Source organism: Thecamonas trahens (assembly GCF_000142905.1).
Source record: "Thecamonas trahens ATCC 50062 unplaced genomic scaffold supercont1.56, whole genome shotgun sequence".
In the NCBI taxonomy this organism is placed as follows: domain Eukaryota; order Apusomonadida; family Apusomonadidae; genus Thecamonas; species Thecamonas trahens.
Genome location: NW_013657624.1, coordinates 74,813 through 89,939, shown reverse-complemented (window position 1 = coordinate 89,939; position 15,127 = coordinate 74,813). Strand labels below are relative to the sequence as shown.

The 15,127-nt window shown below is 62.5% G+C and overlaps 6 protein-coding genes across 6 annotated transcripts in view; 3 read left to right on the top strand and 3 right to left on the bottom strand.

Moving 5' to 3' along the window:
* The window catches only part of AMSG_12341 (uncharacterized protein), a gene marked incomplete at both ends in the record, with an annotated part of 3,862 nt that extends 1,650 nt beyond the window's left edge, over window positions 1-2,212 (top strand). The window contains one exon of the mRNA XM_013898370.1: window positions 556-2,212. Within this exon, the coding sequence (XP_013753824.1) occupies window positions 556-2,212 (1,657 nt within the window). The remainder of the gene's footprint in view (window positions 1-555) is intronic.
* On the bottom strand, window positions 2,026-3,575 carry AMSG_10298 (uncharacterized protein; the record flags this gene model as incomplete). Its single annotated transcript, XM_013898321.1, has 2 exons — window positions 2,026-3,353; window positions 3,465-3,575. 2 exons carry the CDS (start codon window positions 3,573-3,575, stop codon window positions 2,262-2,264), a joined length of 1,203 nt encoding a protein of 400 aa, XP_013753775.1. The 3' UTR covers window positions 2,026-2,261.
* A 348-nt stretch (window positions 3,576-3,923) lies between these two features.
* AMSG_10297 (uncharacterized protein) lies at window positions 3,924-4,335 on the bottom strand (the record flags this gene model as incomplete). The annotated part of the gene is made up of 2 exons (XM_013898320.1): window positions 3,924-4,196; window positions 4,321-4,335. 2 exons carry the CDS (start codon window positions 4,333-4,335, stop codon window positions 3,924-3,926), a joined length of 288 nt encoding a protein of 95 aa, XP_013753774.1.
* A 614-nt stretch (window positions 4,336-4,949) lies between these two features.
* Window positions 4,950-12,423, top strand: AMSG_10296 (uncharacterized protein; the record flags this gene model as incomplete). Its single annotated transcript, XM_013898319.1, has 3 exons — window positions 4,950-8,623; window positions 9,189-10,065; window positions 10,528-12,423. Exons 1-3 carry the CDS (start codon window positions 4,953-4,955, stop codon window positions 12,421-12,423), a joined length of 6,444 nt encoding a protein of 2,147 aa, XP_013753773.1. The 5' UTR covers window positions 4,950-4,952.
* A 239-nt stretch (window positions 12,424-12,662) lies between these two features.
* AMSG_10295 (cell division topological specificity factor MinE) lies at window positions 12,663-13,327 on the bottom strand. Its single transcript, XM_013898318.1, has 3 exons — window positions 13,125-13,327; window positions 12,893-12,944; window positions 12,663-12,722 (listed from the first exon to the last, which is right to left on the bottom strand). The coding sequence occupies exons 1-3, from the start codon at window positions 13,308-13,310 to the stop codon at window positions 12,667-12,669; spliced, it is 294 nt and encodes a 97-aa protein (XP_013753772.1). The 5' UTR covers window positions 13,311-13,327; the 3' UTR covers window positions 12,663-12,666.
* Window positions 13,328-13,614: 287 nt separating this feature from the next.
* Window positions 13,615-15,057, top strand: AMSG_10294 (ATP synthase). The gene is made up of 2 exons (XM_013898317.1): window positions 13,615-13,687; window positions 14,424-15,057. Exons 1-2 carry the CDS (start codon window positions 13,637-13,639, stop codon window positions 15,018-15,020), a joined length of 648 nt encoding a protein of 215 aa, XP_013753771.1. The 5' UTR covers window positions 13,615-13,636; the 3' UTR covers window positions 15,021-15,057.
* Window positions 15,058-15,127: the final 70 nt, after the last annotated feature.

Here is a 15,127-nt window from a genome sequence, read left to right as displayed (position 1 = left end):
TCCCCCCGTCCGCCGTCAGTGTTCCCCACCTGCGGTAGGTGGAAGGTGAAAGGCGGACAGCCATGGGGAAGGGGGAAAGGGGGACTACGGGTGGTATTTCCTTCTCCCTCTCCCCCCCCCTCTGTTGTGGTTGCCGTGGCCATAGTGGCTGTGTGGCAGTGGCTCTGGCTGTGGTCGCCGTGGTGGCCTTGGTGGCCTTGGTGGCCTTGGTGGCGGTGGTTGGTTGTCGTCATCGCCTGGTCATCGTAATGGTGGTGGTGCTGGTTCTGGAGGGATGGTTATGCTCGCGACTGTCGTCGACATTGTGATTATGATTGTGGTCATGATTGTTGTGGCCATGATCGTGGTGGCCATGATGGTGGTGGCCATGATGGTGGTGGCCATGATGGTGGTGGCTATGATTGTTGTGGCCATGATGGTGGTGGCCATGATGGTGGTGGCCATGATCGTGCTCGCTGCTCTGATTCCTACTTTCCCCCCCTGACCTCGCCGCCTCTCTCTCACACTCACACTCACACTCACACTCACACTCACTCTCACAGTTGCGCAACACAGATTGACAGGCCACCGTGTGGCGGTCAAGATCATGAACCGCGACAAGATCAAGGCGCTGGACATGAACAAAAAGGTGAAGCGTGAGATCGACGTGCTCAAGCTCCTCCGCCACCCGCACATCATCCGCCTGTACGAGGTCATCTACACTGCCACAGACATCTTCATGATCATGGAGTATGTGCCCGGCGGCGAGCTGTTCGAGTACATTGTCAAGAACGGCCGGCTGCCCGAGGGCGAGGCCCGCCGATTCTTCCAGCAGCTCATCGCCGGCATCTCGTACTGCCACGACCACATGGTTGTCCATCGCGACCTCAAGCCGGAGAACCTCCTGCTTGACGCCAACAACAACGTCAAGATTGCCGACTTTGGCCTCTCCAACACACTCGAGGACGGGTCGTTCCTCTCGACCTCGTGCGGCTCGCCCAACTACGCCGCGCCCGAGGTGGTCGGCGGCAAGGCGTATTCGGGCGAGGAAGTCGACGTCTGGTCGGCAGGCGTCATCCTCTACGCCCTCCTCTGCGGCCGCCTCCCCTTTGACGACGACTACATCCCCAACTTGTTCAAGAAGATTAAGGGCGGCATCTTCACCTTGCCGTCGTTCCTCTCCGACGGCGCCCGCTCGCTCATTCTCTCGATGCTTGTCGTCGACCCGCTCCGCCGCATCACCGTGGAGCAGATCAAGCAGCACCCGTGGTTCCTCGTCGACCTGCCGTCGTACTTGGCTGCGCCGCCCACCGCCGTCCTCAATCTACAGACCATTGACGAGGGCGTCCTCGCCCAGGTCGCGGCCCGCCTCGACATGCCGTACGACGAGGCTTATGCCGCGCTGCTAGAGGCTATTCCCAGTGCAGCCGCTTCCAGCGAGAGTGGTGCGCCAGGCGCGTCTGCAAGCGCAGCAGCCGATGCTCCTGGGCGCCTCGGCTCATCACCGCCAATACTTGTTGGCGCGAGCCGTGGCTCGCCGTCGGCGCTGACCCAGTCGCTTGCACCAACGTCAGCGTCGTCGCCGCCGCGGTCGCCCGCTGATGCGCGCTCAGGCGTTTATGGCGCGCGCTCGGCCATTGTTGTCGCATACCGACTCATGCTCGATGCAAGCACAACGTACGGCGCAAGTAGCCAGGGCAGTAGACAGGGCGGACAGGCGTCGGCGCCCGAGGGCGTGGCGCTCGCGGCGTCGCCGCCGGCATGGGACTTTAAGGAGGATCTGCTCGACCCGTCGCTGCGGGCCGGCGGCGTGCGGCCTGGCGCCGGTGCGCGGCGCCAGCAGCTGCCGTCGTACTCGCGCTACACGCTCGGCATCAAGTCGTCGTGTGCACCCAAGCACATCATGCACGAGGTCTACGGCGCGCTGCGGTCGCTCAACATGGAGTGGCGGGTGCTGAACCCGTACTCGATCATCGCCCGCATGGCCGAACAGGCCGACCCGCGGGCCGGACTCCGCTTCGGCATCACCCTCTACGAGATCGGCGCTCGCGTCTACGTCCTCGACTTTATGCGCCGCCGTGGGACCTCGTTTGCCTTTTTCGAGATCTCGCGTCGCCTCCTCGTAGCCCTCGAGAGCATCAAGTCGTCGTCGGCCGCGGTGTCGCGTCGCAACTCGGACGCCGCAGCGTCGACCCCGTCGCCGTCACCATCGCCGTCGTCGCAGCACAAGTAGCCCTTTGCTGGGCTTGTGATAAACAACCGCTGCCAGTACCGGCTGCTCCTCACTGGTCGAGCTCGGTCCGGTCAACTGGACACGTCCGTGCGTGGTTCCGCAGCCACTCGTCGATGCACTCGACGTGGAAGGCGTGTCCGCACGGCAGCTGCCGCACCGACTCGCCGGCCTCGTACTCGAACATGCAGACCGGGCAGAGCGCGTCGGCGTCGGCCACCGGATCGTACTCGCCCGGCCCGGACCCCACCGTGAGCGTCGGGAGAACGTCGACCGTGGCGGCGTCGAGCGTCCGCGCCTCGACAGTCTCGTCCAGCTCGAGCAGCAGCTCGTAGTCCTCGGGCGTGGCGTCGCGTGTTTGCAGCTCGAACAGCAGACGCGCCAGTCGCTCCTCCACTCCCAGATCCTCCATCAGCTGGCGAGTGTAGTCGTGCCGCGAGGCGGCGACCGGCTGCGGTGGCTGCTGCCGCTGCTGCCGCTGATGCCGCTGCTGCCGCGATCGCGTAGGCCGCGACGGCGCGTGGTACCGCGGTGTATCCGCGGCAGCGGCAGCGGCGGCGGCGAACGATGGCTCGAGGCCGGCGGCCGAGATGAGCAGGCCGAGTCGGAGGCGGGCGTTGTTCTTGCGGCGCTCGTTCTGCTCGACAATAGCAGCACGAGTGGCCTCGGCCTTGGCGTACACCGACGCCTTGATCTTGGTCTTCTTGGTGTGGATGACTCGGCCTAGATTCTCGTCATACCGCTCGTTTTGTCGCCGCTTGGGCTCCCGCTTCTTGCGCCCAGCCCCGCGCGGATGCGAAGCCTTTGATCGCGACGTCTCCCACTCGAGCGCCTGCGAGAAGGCCTTTTCAGTTGTTGGCGAGATGTACAGCTCGTCGACGGCCCATCCGTCGTCGTCGTCAACATACTCGCCACTGCCATCGCCGTAACCCCACTCGCCGCCACCATTGTCGGCTGCATTTCGCGCCACCTCTGCCGCCGCATCGCGCACAATCGCATAACCTTCCGAAGGGCCCTCACCCCCATCATCACCACCATCATCGTCATGGCCATCATCGTGAGCAGCAGCCGATGCCCACTCGGCAGCACCGACGTAGACGCAGATGGGGCAGGAGCAGAGCTGGATGCCAAAGGCAGGACCATGCTGATCATGATGCTGATCATGATCATGATCATGATCGTGCCTGTTCTCGTCCTCCTGGCTTGCTCGAGGTGAGCGACAGAGGCCCAAGCGGATGGCAAAGTGGCTCGGCACGGCCGAGTAGAGGTACGCCGAGGGCGTGTAGGAGTCGAGGGCGGCTTCTTCGGCCTGGTGGTCTGCCTGTGTCTGGGGGATGGCTACTGAGAGCTGCGGACGGGTGGCCATGATCTGGGGATGGTGTGCGGGGGTGTGACCATGCGATGAGTGTGTGTGCGTGGGGAGGAGGGGGGTGGGAGAAAGCGAGGGGAAGGGGAAGGGGAAGGGGGAGGGGGAGGGAGGGGAGGGAGCGGAATGGAAGAAGTGGGGGGCAACGATTATTTGTTGTTGGATTGATCGTTTGGGGGGGGCAAGGCAACGATTGCTTGTTGTTGGATTGATCGTTTGGTTACAGAGGGTGGCAAGGCAGGACCGCTTGCGGGTGTGTGTGTGTGTTTGGGGGGGAGGAATACACTCTACCATCAGCAGGCAAACAGTGTTTATCACGCCGCCGGCCACCCGAGGCTAAGGACGACCTTAGTTGTTGCGGTTCGAGTGGATGACGCCGTAGATGGGAAGGCCGATGCCGAGGGCAATGAGGGAAGCAACGCGGGCGGCGATGGAGGCGTTCGACGCGCCGACAACCTTGAACGGAACCGACGAGCCGTGGCCCGGGAAGCCATGCGACTCAACACCCCACGGAAGCGGACCGCCACCACGCGCAGCGCGGACCGACGACTGGCGCGCCATCAGCGAGGCCGAGGCGCGAGCGAGCGAGAGCATCGAGGTGCGAGCCGACATTAGATTGCGCTGCACAAACAAGCCGGCCACGCCGCCAAACACTGTGAGTCCTCCCTGCCCTTGGCACTCCCCGCTTCTCGCCCCCTCCGCGCCTCCCATTCTCCACAACTGGCTCATTGCCCAGCCCAGCCACCCAGTCCTTGCCCATAGCCGTCAGGGTGGTGCGGCGGGCGATGGATGGAAGCCAAAAATTGAGTCGCTGCTCAAGCCGCAGGTACTACCCATGGCCATACTGCCCGCGAAACACGACCCTCACGACTGCAACTTCGACAAATTGTGCACAACATCATAAACCATCTGCACTCCACTTTGAGGCTACGTACAATTGAAGACGGGTACAGACGACGTTGGTGTTGCTCTCGGTTGCTCCAGGGAAAGGCCATGTCGCGCGACCGGCTCTTGGCTGGAACCGGGTCAGAGGTGGTTGACAATTTGTGTCTCCTTTTTTTTTTTCTTTTTTTGTTGGCTGGCAACTCATGGTCCAACCCCCCCGCTCGGCAGTTGGCCGTTATGCATCACGAGAGCAATCCCTTCGGACGGAGAGACAATGCTATATCAAGGTACATGGAGATGGTTCTCTTGCTCGTCGCCGCGGGACTCATATCGTGGCCTGCTCTGCGCGTTGAGCTCCAAACGAGCTTGGCCAATTTAGACATGCGGCAAACCACCCAAAATGCCGAAATGTTCCTCAAACGCGCTATCAGCAATCCGTTTGCTGATGATGGCAATGAGGAGATCAACGGGCGTTAGCCACACTCGACTCTCATGGCGACACGGCGTTATGCTAGCAGAATGGCTGCCATGCTCGTTGGCTTAGTCATGGTCCTCTTGAGTGTGGCTGCCACAGGTCGTGCAGCTACGGTGGTGACGGTTAAAGGAAGCCCGACCGACGGCGATTTCATCGGCGCCCTGGCTCCTGGGAGCGGTTATGTGCAGGCGGAGCCGGACACTATCGAAGTGGCCAACAATGCCGAGCACGGGGCAGTCAACTTTGCTTTGGGATCGGCCATCACCTCCTCTACCGGCCTCGTCCATTTCCTCCCCTCGAGTGCTATCGTCTTTCAAAGGGTCGAGGCAGACCTGCCGTTCGATCTTCGCCTGGCCGTCATGTCTGCCACGGCACAGTACGAGGACAACGAGTTTGACGACTGGCCGTGGAGCACTGTCGACTCTTTTGATCATTTGATTGCTGGCAATCCGATGGTCGTTGGTACTTGGGACTCGGCCGGTAATCGGTGGCTGGTCAGGGGCACCGAGCTGGCTGACATGCTCACCTCTGCCTACTCCTATGGCGCCATTGACCGCGATCACCTGCTTGTCTTTATGGCACAGGACGGTTCTGCCTGTGGTGCAGGCGACTTGTGTCGAATCCATGTCGATCCGGTGCCCATGGTCTCTATCAACTACGTCGCCGTCTGCCCCATGCTCTCCGTCGAAAACGGCTCACTCTCCATCGATCCCACCACACTCACGACCGTCGCCCCTGTCGGTGACTCGCTGCATCTGAACTGCGATCCCGGTTTCGTGGCCACCACTGTCGATGGCCATGGCAACGTAACGTGCGACAGCTCTGGCGTGTATCTGCCAGGCACGCCGTCGTGCCAGCCTGTGGTACCATCACCGCCGCCGCCGTCGCCACCACCGTCACCGCCGCCGCCGTCGCCACCACCGTCACCGCCGCCCCCATCGCCACCACCGTCACCGCCGCCGCCGTCGCCACCACCGTCACCGCCGCCACCATCGCCACCACCGTCACCGCCGCCGCCGTCGCCACCACCGTCCCCTCCACCGTCACCGCCCCCGCCCCCCCCTGCTCCGCCCTGCGCATTGCCAGCCTTTGTCGACTCGTGCGGCATTTGCTCGGGCCACGGGACCGGCCACATTGCCGACTCGGACCTTGATAGTTGTGGCGTGTGCTTTGGTGGCAACGCCGATCTTGACGACTGTGGCGTGTGCTTTGGCAACAATGCCGCCAAAGACGGCTGTGGCATGTGCTACGGGAACAACGCGACGTGTGCCGGATGTGATGGCATCCCGTACTCGGGCACGGTCCCGGACATCTGCGGAGTGTGCGGCGGCGATGGCTCGGCCTGCTCCGGCTGCAACTTTATCCCGATCCCGCTGGGCGGCGTGTGGTGTGACGGATGCGGCGTGTGCGGTGGGCCATCGGGCATCTCGGCGTGCGCGACCTCGTGCTTGCCTGACTCCTTCGCGGTTAATGACTGCTTTGGCGTCTGCAACGGCACCGCGTATATCGATGAGTGCGGCATGTGCGTCGCAGGCTCCACATCGAACACGCCCAATGCGTTCAAAGACAGCTGCGGGGTGTGCTTTGGTGGCGACGCGGCACGCGACTCCTGTGGCGATTGCTTCGGCAACAACGTTCGCCGTGACGCCTGCGGCATCTGCGACGGGAACAATGCCTTTCGCGATGCATGTGGGGTGTGCTTTGGCGGCGATGCCGGCCGCGATGTGTGCGGGGTGTGCGGTGGCAACGGAAGCTCGTGCGTTGGATGTGACTTTGTTGTCGGATCTGGACAGGAGCTTGACGCGTGTGGCGTATGCGGTGGAAGCAATGCATGCCAAACCGCGCCTACCCGCCTAACCACGCTCTCGACTTCATCCATCGTCATGGTTGGTTCGTCGGCCTGCCTTGTCTTGTTCATCGCTACCGCCGCGGTCACGATTGTCATCCCGCGTCGCATGCGGCGCTCCAAAGTCGGCTTCATGGCTCGCAAGGAGGCCACCGCCCGAGCCGCTGCACCCACCGGCGAGCTCGCCATTCTCATCACTGACATTTCCTCGTCGACTGTGCTGTGGGAAGATGAGCCCGATGCTATGAAGCGCGCTGTAGTCCTCCACGATGCATGCATCCGCACAACGCTGGCCGAGTACGGCGGATACGAGGCCCGGAACGAGGGCGACTCGTTTATTATTATCTTTCCTTCCGCTAACATCCTCACCGCCATCGAGGCCGCCGTTGCCGTCCAAGAGGAGCTGCTCCAGGTTGAGTGGCCGCTAGAAATCCTTCGCCATCAACTCTGTCGATCCAAACTGCGCAAGTTGCAGGAAGGCATTGCGCCCGGTCCTCTGCGGCACACCTGGCGCGGGCTGCGGGTTCGGACCTGTGTCCACGTCGGCAAGCCGATTGCCTCGTTTGATGTGCGGACAGAGCGCATGGCGTACACCGGGAGCGCACTTGCCCATGGAAACAACATCCTCGCCGCCACCGAGCCGGGCCAAGTCACCATCTCAATGCGGGCTGTCGAGCGAATGCCGAACCACATCCCAGCCCACATCAACCTCGAGTACGTCGGCTACGTCGATGCCGGTGGCGGGACGCTCGACATGTTCAATGTCGCCGTCCAGGGCTCGGTCCTCATGTTTCGTCATTTTGCCGGTGTTTCGCGCAACAGATCCGACTCGCTCAGCGTCCAGAGCCGCCAGCAGGTCCTCATGCTCCGGCAGACTTCGACGCGATCGCGGCGGAGCCGCAACGGCGATCCACTGTCGACAAGCTCCAACCATCAGCTTTGTTCGTCTGCCACTCACGCGACTGGGATCTCCGTCAACCACGTCGAGCCGCAATCGCCTCCTCGCCCGGTCTCCGGCTTGGCCTCAGTCCCGATGGGCCTTGGCCGCAAGGCACCTCTCATGCTCTGGACCTCACATACTGGCTGCACTACACCGTCACGCCTCGACTCAACATCCTCCGACTGCTCCATGTTGCCAACGGATGCACCGCGAGCGCGCGCCACGACAGTCGACGCGCGCGTCTCCGGCCGAGCATCGGCCGACCCGACAGCCGAGTCTGTCGCTCACCAGCGGGGTTGCTCGCTACAGGGCTCGCGTGCTCGGACCCGAGTTCGGCGCACCATACGATCATCGTCGCCAGCACACGCCAACCGGCGAGCCATGCATCGCTCGGGCTCGCAGAGCCACGCCATCACCCCGCTTGCCGAGCCGCCAGCCAACCCGGCGTTCGCTTTCTTATCGGGCGCCATCGAGGCTTCGTCGGATGGGGATACGTCAAACTCGGGCAATGCGACCATTGCTGACCGTCACCGCCTTCGCATCGTGTCACGCGGTCATGTGTCCAACCACAATCTCCGCGAGACCATCGGCGGCGGCGGCATTCCCAAACGATCACAACGCCCCAAACGCAACATGAGCCACAAGAACAGCAACCCAGCTCCGAAGCGGGTGTTTTCTTCGCCCGAGCTGGACTCGCTCGACCTCGATCGTGTGCCAGGCACCTCTGGCTTGTCGCCCGCACACTTTCGCGCTTTGGCCGCCGAGGAGGCCGCCGCCTCCGCAAGTGGCACCATCGAAGCCCTTGTCTCGCCGACCACGGACGAGACCAACCCCTTTGCCCCATGTGCGGTCCCGAGCACGATTCTGCGCAAGCGCAAGCGCAAGCGCAAGCAACACCCTGCGTATCGCAATATCTCTCTGGGCGTGGCTGACTCGACTCGCGCCCGCACGCGAGCACGATCGCACACGCGGTCGCACTCCCCAGCCTCCCCAGCCTCCCCAGCCTCGCCTGCACCGATGAGACGCAAGAAGAGCCCAAAGCCACGCTTGTCAGCTGCGCTCGATATCATCAGCACAGCAAAAGCGTCGTAAAGCTGTTCGGTTCCATTGCCTTGTCCTTGACATGTACCTGCATTCCACCGGGACACCCACCCCTTTCCCGCACCCGCACCCAGCCCGCAGGTTGTTTTTCTCCGCACCCATTGCCACACGGTGAGCCACGCCAAGCGTCAGAAGGAGGCATGGTAACTCCCCTCTCTTCCGTATGAAACCATTGTATCCTTGGCGGATGCCTCTGGTGTTTATATGTCTCTCTTGGTTCGTCATCGCCGCCCTAGCCCTGGCTGGCAAGCCGGGCAACGATCGTGGCAGTCTCCATCTTGTCACATTGGTCGCCACCCATTCAGACAGAACAATCATCGATGGCCTCCCCCACATCGGCTTGACCCTGCCACCAGCCTCGCACAGCCAGGCCATCGTCATCCACGCCGCAACTCTGATGGTCTCGCGCTCGAACTCAATCGCTGTGGCGAGCTCTACCATCTGGCATGATCCCCTCGTGCCCCAGACCATTGTCGTAGATGTGGGAGTCTTTCGTCCTCTTGGCAAGCTCACGGCCCCGGGGATGATTGTCACCGGAGCTGCCCGTCTACCACTTGTGTGGGCGCCCGGCCACCGGCGCGCCACGATCCGCAGTCTCGAGCTCGTGCGACTGCTCTCAGACGCACAAAAGGTCGCTGGCGACGAGTTGGATGTCGTGGTGCGGATCGGGACGGACGAGAGCAGCGCGCCGGCAGAGATCGAGATCGCAGCCCTGGACGTTGTGGTCTCGCTCGCGACCGCTGACTCCATTCACACGCCTTCTCGTGCGAGACAAGGCGTGTCCAGCGATGTGTGCGGTGGCGATGGCCTCCCCGACTCGTGCGGCGTATGCTCTGGGCCTGGAACCGAGCACGTGGCCGACTCGGATGTCGATGCCTGCGGCGTGTGCTTTGGGGGCAACGCCGATCTCGACTCGTGCGGCGTGTGCTGGGGCAACAACAGCTCAGTCGATGTCTGCGGTGTGTGCTTTGGCGATGGCCGCCAATGTGTCGGCTGTGATGGTGTGCCCAACTCGGACGCAGTACCCGATGTCTGCGGCGTGTGCGGCGGGGACGGCAGCTCGTGCCTTGGCTGCAACGGCCTACCGATGCCGGACGGCGGGCAGGTGTTTGACGGATGCGGAACGTGTGGCGGGCCATCTGGCGTGGGCACGTGTCCTGCCGCGTGCAATGGTCTTGGTGCGGTGCACGACTGCGCGGGGGTGTGCGGTGGCGAGGCATACGTCGACGGATGCGGCGTGTGCGTCGGTGGGACCACCGGCCGAACGCCTGGCAGCCATCGTGATGCATGCGGAGAGTGTTTTGGTGGCGGCCGAGCGCGGGATGCATGCGGTGTGTGCTACGGCGGCGGGCAGGCAATGGACAGATGCGGGCTGTGCGGCGGGCACGATGCAGGCCGTGATGCATGCGGGGTGTGCTGGGGCGGAAACGCGACGCTCGATGCGTGCGGTGTGTGTGGCGGCGATGGTCTCAGCTGCGTTGGATGCGACTTTGTGCGCGGATCAAGGGCGCAGCTGGATGCTTGTGGGGTTTGCGGAGGGAGCGCGATAGGATCGTGCGCTGAGAGCAGCGCGCCATCCAGTGAGCGCCGACGTCCGGTCGAGTCTGTGATGGCAACATCAGCTGTTGTCGGCCTGGGTGCCAGCATCATCCTTTGCTTGTATGTGGCGCTTCGATTGCGACGTCGAAACGCTGTTGGCGACGAGGAGGTCTGGGCAGCTGAGGATACAGCGATGGCGGCAGATGCTGCTCCCAATGGCTTTGCTGTGATCCTCATCACCGATGTGGTCGGCTCGACTCGGCTGTGGGAGGAGCTTCCCGAGGCGATGGAGAAGGCCATCGATGTGCACAACGAGCTTGTGGCGCACATCATCAAGGACTTTGGCGGGTACGTGGCGCGAACCGAGGGCGATGCATTTGTGGCTGTCTTCCCCGCCAAGGGTGCCCTGCGAGCCGTCGAGGCCGCGTTGGCGATCCAGACCCAGCTGCTGTACGCAGAGTGGCCAGACGCCGTGCTCGAGCATCCAACCTGCCGGACCGAGGCGGCGACCATGTCTGGACCCCGCGGCTACCCGCTGTGGCTATGGCGTGGCCTGCGGGTCCGCATCGGGCTCCACGCCGGCAATCCGGTGGTTATGCACGACACGCGAACGCAGCGGGCGGCATATACCGGGGCGGCCATGTCGCATGCAGATGCGGTAGCGTCGGCGTCGGCTGCCGGCCAGGTGCTGATGACCGCCGAGACGCGTCAGACTCTTCCGGCCACCTTGCCTTCGCACATCTTTATCGAGCACGTCGGATGCGCCAAGGGCCCACCGGACGGCGCTGCATACTTTGATGTCTACTCGGTGTCGAGCCAGGGCTCGGTCGTGGCCTTGCGGACGTTTGATCCTCTCCCGCAGCCGTGGGAGCTCTCGTCGGGCATGCTTTTATCACGCTCGTTGGACGGGCAAGGCTTTCCGGACATGGGCTCGGCCAGCTCGCTCCGATCAAAGCGATCTCGTCGAGAGACCGAGATGCAGTCGGACTTGAGGTGGAGCTCGTCGATGGCCGGCGGTGAGACGTTTCTGTCGGAGCGGACCGGCAACGAGTTTGCGCTTAGGAACAACTCGGTGGCATTTGATTTGGGAGCGATCAGCGTAGACGAGTCGACTTTGGTCTACTCGGGCGAGCTTGATCGGCGGCGATCGCGGGGCTGGCTCTCACCGCAGAACTCGGGAATGATTTCGGTGTCGTCCCACGGCCAGCGGTCGCGCGAGTTGTCCGACATGGGGTCATTGCAAGATGATGACGGCACGGGATCGAATGCGAGCAAGTCGAAGCGATCGAAGAGGACGTCGACGCTCAAGAGCCTCCGTGCGCTGGGGCGCAACGGGCGAGTTGTGTCTGGCGGGCCGATCTCGCTCAATCCGGCACACCTCCAGTCAATGGAGCTCGAGCCATTGGAGCGGTCGAGGTCGAGGTCGCGAACAAGCAACGGCAAGCGGCGGCGATCGTCACTCTCGCTCGCAATCTCGCCCGCTGTCATGAACCGCAACTTTGTCGACGGACAGATTCGGGAGATGATGGGCAAAGTCTCGGACACGGGCTCAGTGTCGTTGTCGATGTCAATGTCACCAGGCTGCTCGGGTACCTCGCGATCAGCGCGGACGCTTGCTGGTGCCCCCTGCACATCCAAGGCTATGTACACACGGAGCGCCAAGTCGAGCATCGACGAGTCGGTGGCATCGTCAAAGTCACGATCCCGGATGGGCCGCTCGTTTGAGGGCGATATGTGGCGCAACGATGACCAAGTCGACGACCTTGTGTCTGAGGTCTCGCTCCCGCGCGCTTCCCTCGCGGTCCATGACCAGAGCAAGACTCGGCGGTCGCGTCGCATGGTTATGCGCCCGGTCCCGCTGTCCCGCTCGCAGGATGTGGAGCTGGAGAGCCTAGAGGCGATGATGGCCGGATCGAGCAGCAAGTCGACGGCAAGCGATGACCGTAGCTGCCAGGCCCAGATCGCCGAGCTTGTGGGCTCAAGCCAGAGCGAGGGCAGCAACAGCGTCAGCACCTCCTCGAGTCGGATCATCGACTCGAACAGCGACTCCTACACTGGCTAGCAGAGCAGATTATAGTGAAGGATGTATGTGTGTGTGTATGGCTGCGATGAGGCACGGCTCGTGCACGTGTGTTAGCGATCTTGGCCGTATCCTTGAGCATCACGATGACGGCCATGGCCACGAGTTGTGTCACCATCGCCAGCATGCCCAGCAAGAAACGCCAGCTCAGCCCCGAGCCCCAAGACGGTATGCGGCAGGCCCTCCTTCCCGCCCCCACCCTTCCGCGCCATTGCCGGCAAGAGGTTACGCGTTCATGTTAATCTGCAGCTCGAACACCTCGAGGCTGCCATCCCGACGGACTACCCCCGCCCACGCCACATTCCCCATCATTCTCCGTAAGTACTGCCCGTCTCGCCTCTCCTCCCCTTCCGCTCTCTTACTCTGTCTCGTCCTCTCCAGAGTTGGCACCGGTCATAGCCATGGCGCGTAGGCCGCGGCGGCCGAGCCAAAGTTGCGCGCCAAAACGTACTGTTGCACACAATGTCGTCGGTGGCGACGTCATAAGAGGTCTTGAGATGCTTCTGAAGATGGCAAGGGGAGGCATAGAGAGTGAGTATCATGGCCATGGTGGGAGGGCCTGGGCTTGGCGGTGGGGAAGGGGAGGGGGAGGGGGTGCAGGGCGTGGTGGCCTTTTCCTGCAGGGTGGCGATCAGGGCGGTGATCACGGTCGTGATCACGGGCTGGCGACAGCGGGCACGTACGCGGACGACGGCAAGGAGATCCTCCTGCATCTTGGCCATGTCAACAGCTTCTGTCAGTGACGACGATGCGTCCATGCGCGACTTGGCAAGGATGATCTGAAGTCTGTCGCGTGCAACGTGGGCAGAAGCCGCGCTGGCAGGAAGCATGGAGGGGAAGACCCGTCCCACAAGCGAACGAAAGGCCATTGACAGACGACAATCCGCGACGAGTGTAACCAAGCCAGTCGTCCCGCCATCCGCATCATGCACGGGTGAGTCGCTAGAACCACATATGGCCATCCACCCACACCCATACTCACGCTACGTGTTGCTATCTCTACCGCTATCCATGTATGTCGTACTATGTGGTGTGCATGGATGATGGCGCGGCGAGCGCGGGCGCTTGGCGAGCGAACGAAACCTAAAAGTCACATTCGAATCGAGGGGGGGGCGGGGGGAGGCGAGCCAGCGACCGGCACCGTGAGCGAGCGGGCGAAACTTGGCCTCGGACACCACTCGACGCCTTGTCCACTATGTTTAGCCTTGCTCGGACCCGTCTGGCTGCTGCCACTCTGACTGCTACTGTACGTGTTGTCCCTTGTGAACGTTGTATCCTTGCCACAAGAGAAGAAGGGCGGGATGTGGTGTGGTGTGTGTGTGGCGGTGTGTGTGCGTGTGTACCATAGGGTTCAAACGGGCCAGCTGTGTGCTCAGTTTTTGGATGCGCTGCGGGTTGGCGGCGGTGGTTCGACGGGGAGGCGAGGGGGGGGAGGGAATGGCCAGGTTGGGCAAGGCTCTGTCGCCACGTATAGTCTATATGAGATGCCCCAAGTATGTCTACTACAGAGAACAAAGACTGGTGTACAATCCTAGCCAACCTGTCTACAATGTGCTTGTCTTGTGCTTCCCCTATGCCCATCCCCCGTCGCTGTGTCGCGTTGCCAGCACAGCGTCAATTTTTCAATGACCGACCCGAGCTCGGAGCCCACAGCCAGGGAGCGGGAGCCCGGGAGCCGGAGCCGACCACCCCCACCACCATACTCACTCACTACCATTGTATACGCTGCATACAACTGTTATTGCTGCTGTTTGCAACTGCTACTGCTGCTGCTGCTGATGCTGCTGCTGCTGCTGGATGGACGCGGATTGATGTGATGGTCTCGCTGGCCTGGCTTCCCCTCTCTCGCTCACTCCACATCTCGGTCTACTTCTCTGTCTCCATCTTTGTCTTTTATCGTTGTCTCGGCTACCTGGTCTGGCTTGCTTTGTTGACTCGGTTGGCTTGCTCGTCGGTGTGTTGGTCGGTTACTCTGGTCACAGCGCACATATGCGGCTACTGCCGCGGCTTCGTCCTCGGGCGGTGCTCCGCTGAAGCTCTTTGGTGTGTCTGGGCGTTACGCCACGGCGCTCTACCGGGCTGCTGCGGCGTCCAAGGCTACCGCGCAGGTTGAGGGTGACCTGGCCTCGATCGGCGGCGCCATCGAGTCGTCGGCCAAGTTTGCGGCCTTCCTCAAGAACCCGTTTGTGTCGGGTGACGAGAAGCTCAAGGTTCTCGATGCGGCGCTCTCGAACGCGTCCAAGGTGACCAAGGCGTTCTTTGGCGTCCTTGCTCAGTCGAACCGCCTGGCTGATGCTGATGTCATCATCGCCGCCTACCGCTCCATGATGATCGCCGAGCGTGGTGAGGTCATTGCCACCGTCACCCTTGCCCAGGAGATGTCGTCCAACGAGGTGGCGGCGCTCAAGAAGGAGCTCGAGACCAAGTACCTCGCCAAGGGCGAGTCGCTTGAGCTCACCACCCAGGTCGACAAGGACATCCTCGGCGGCTACATTGTTGAGATCGGCGACAAGTACCTCGACCTCTCGCTCTCCACTCGCCTGGAGGACATGCACAAGCTCCTCCAGGAGTCGATCTAACTCGTCAACTCCCTCGACCCCACCCCCTTCCCCCCCCCCCTCCCTCCCCTCCGTCCTATGTGACCAAGTGCCATAACACGCCATGAGTCGACCATGCCTGTCACTCA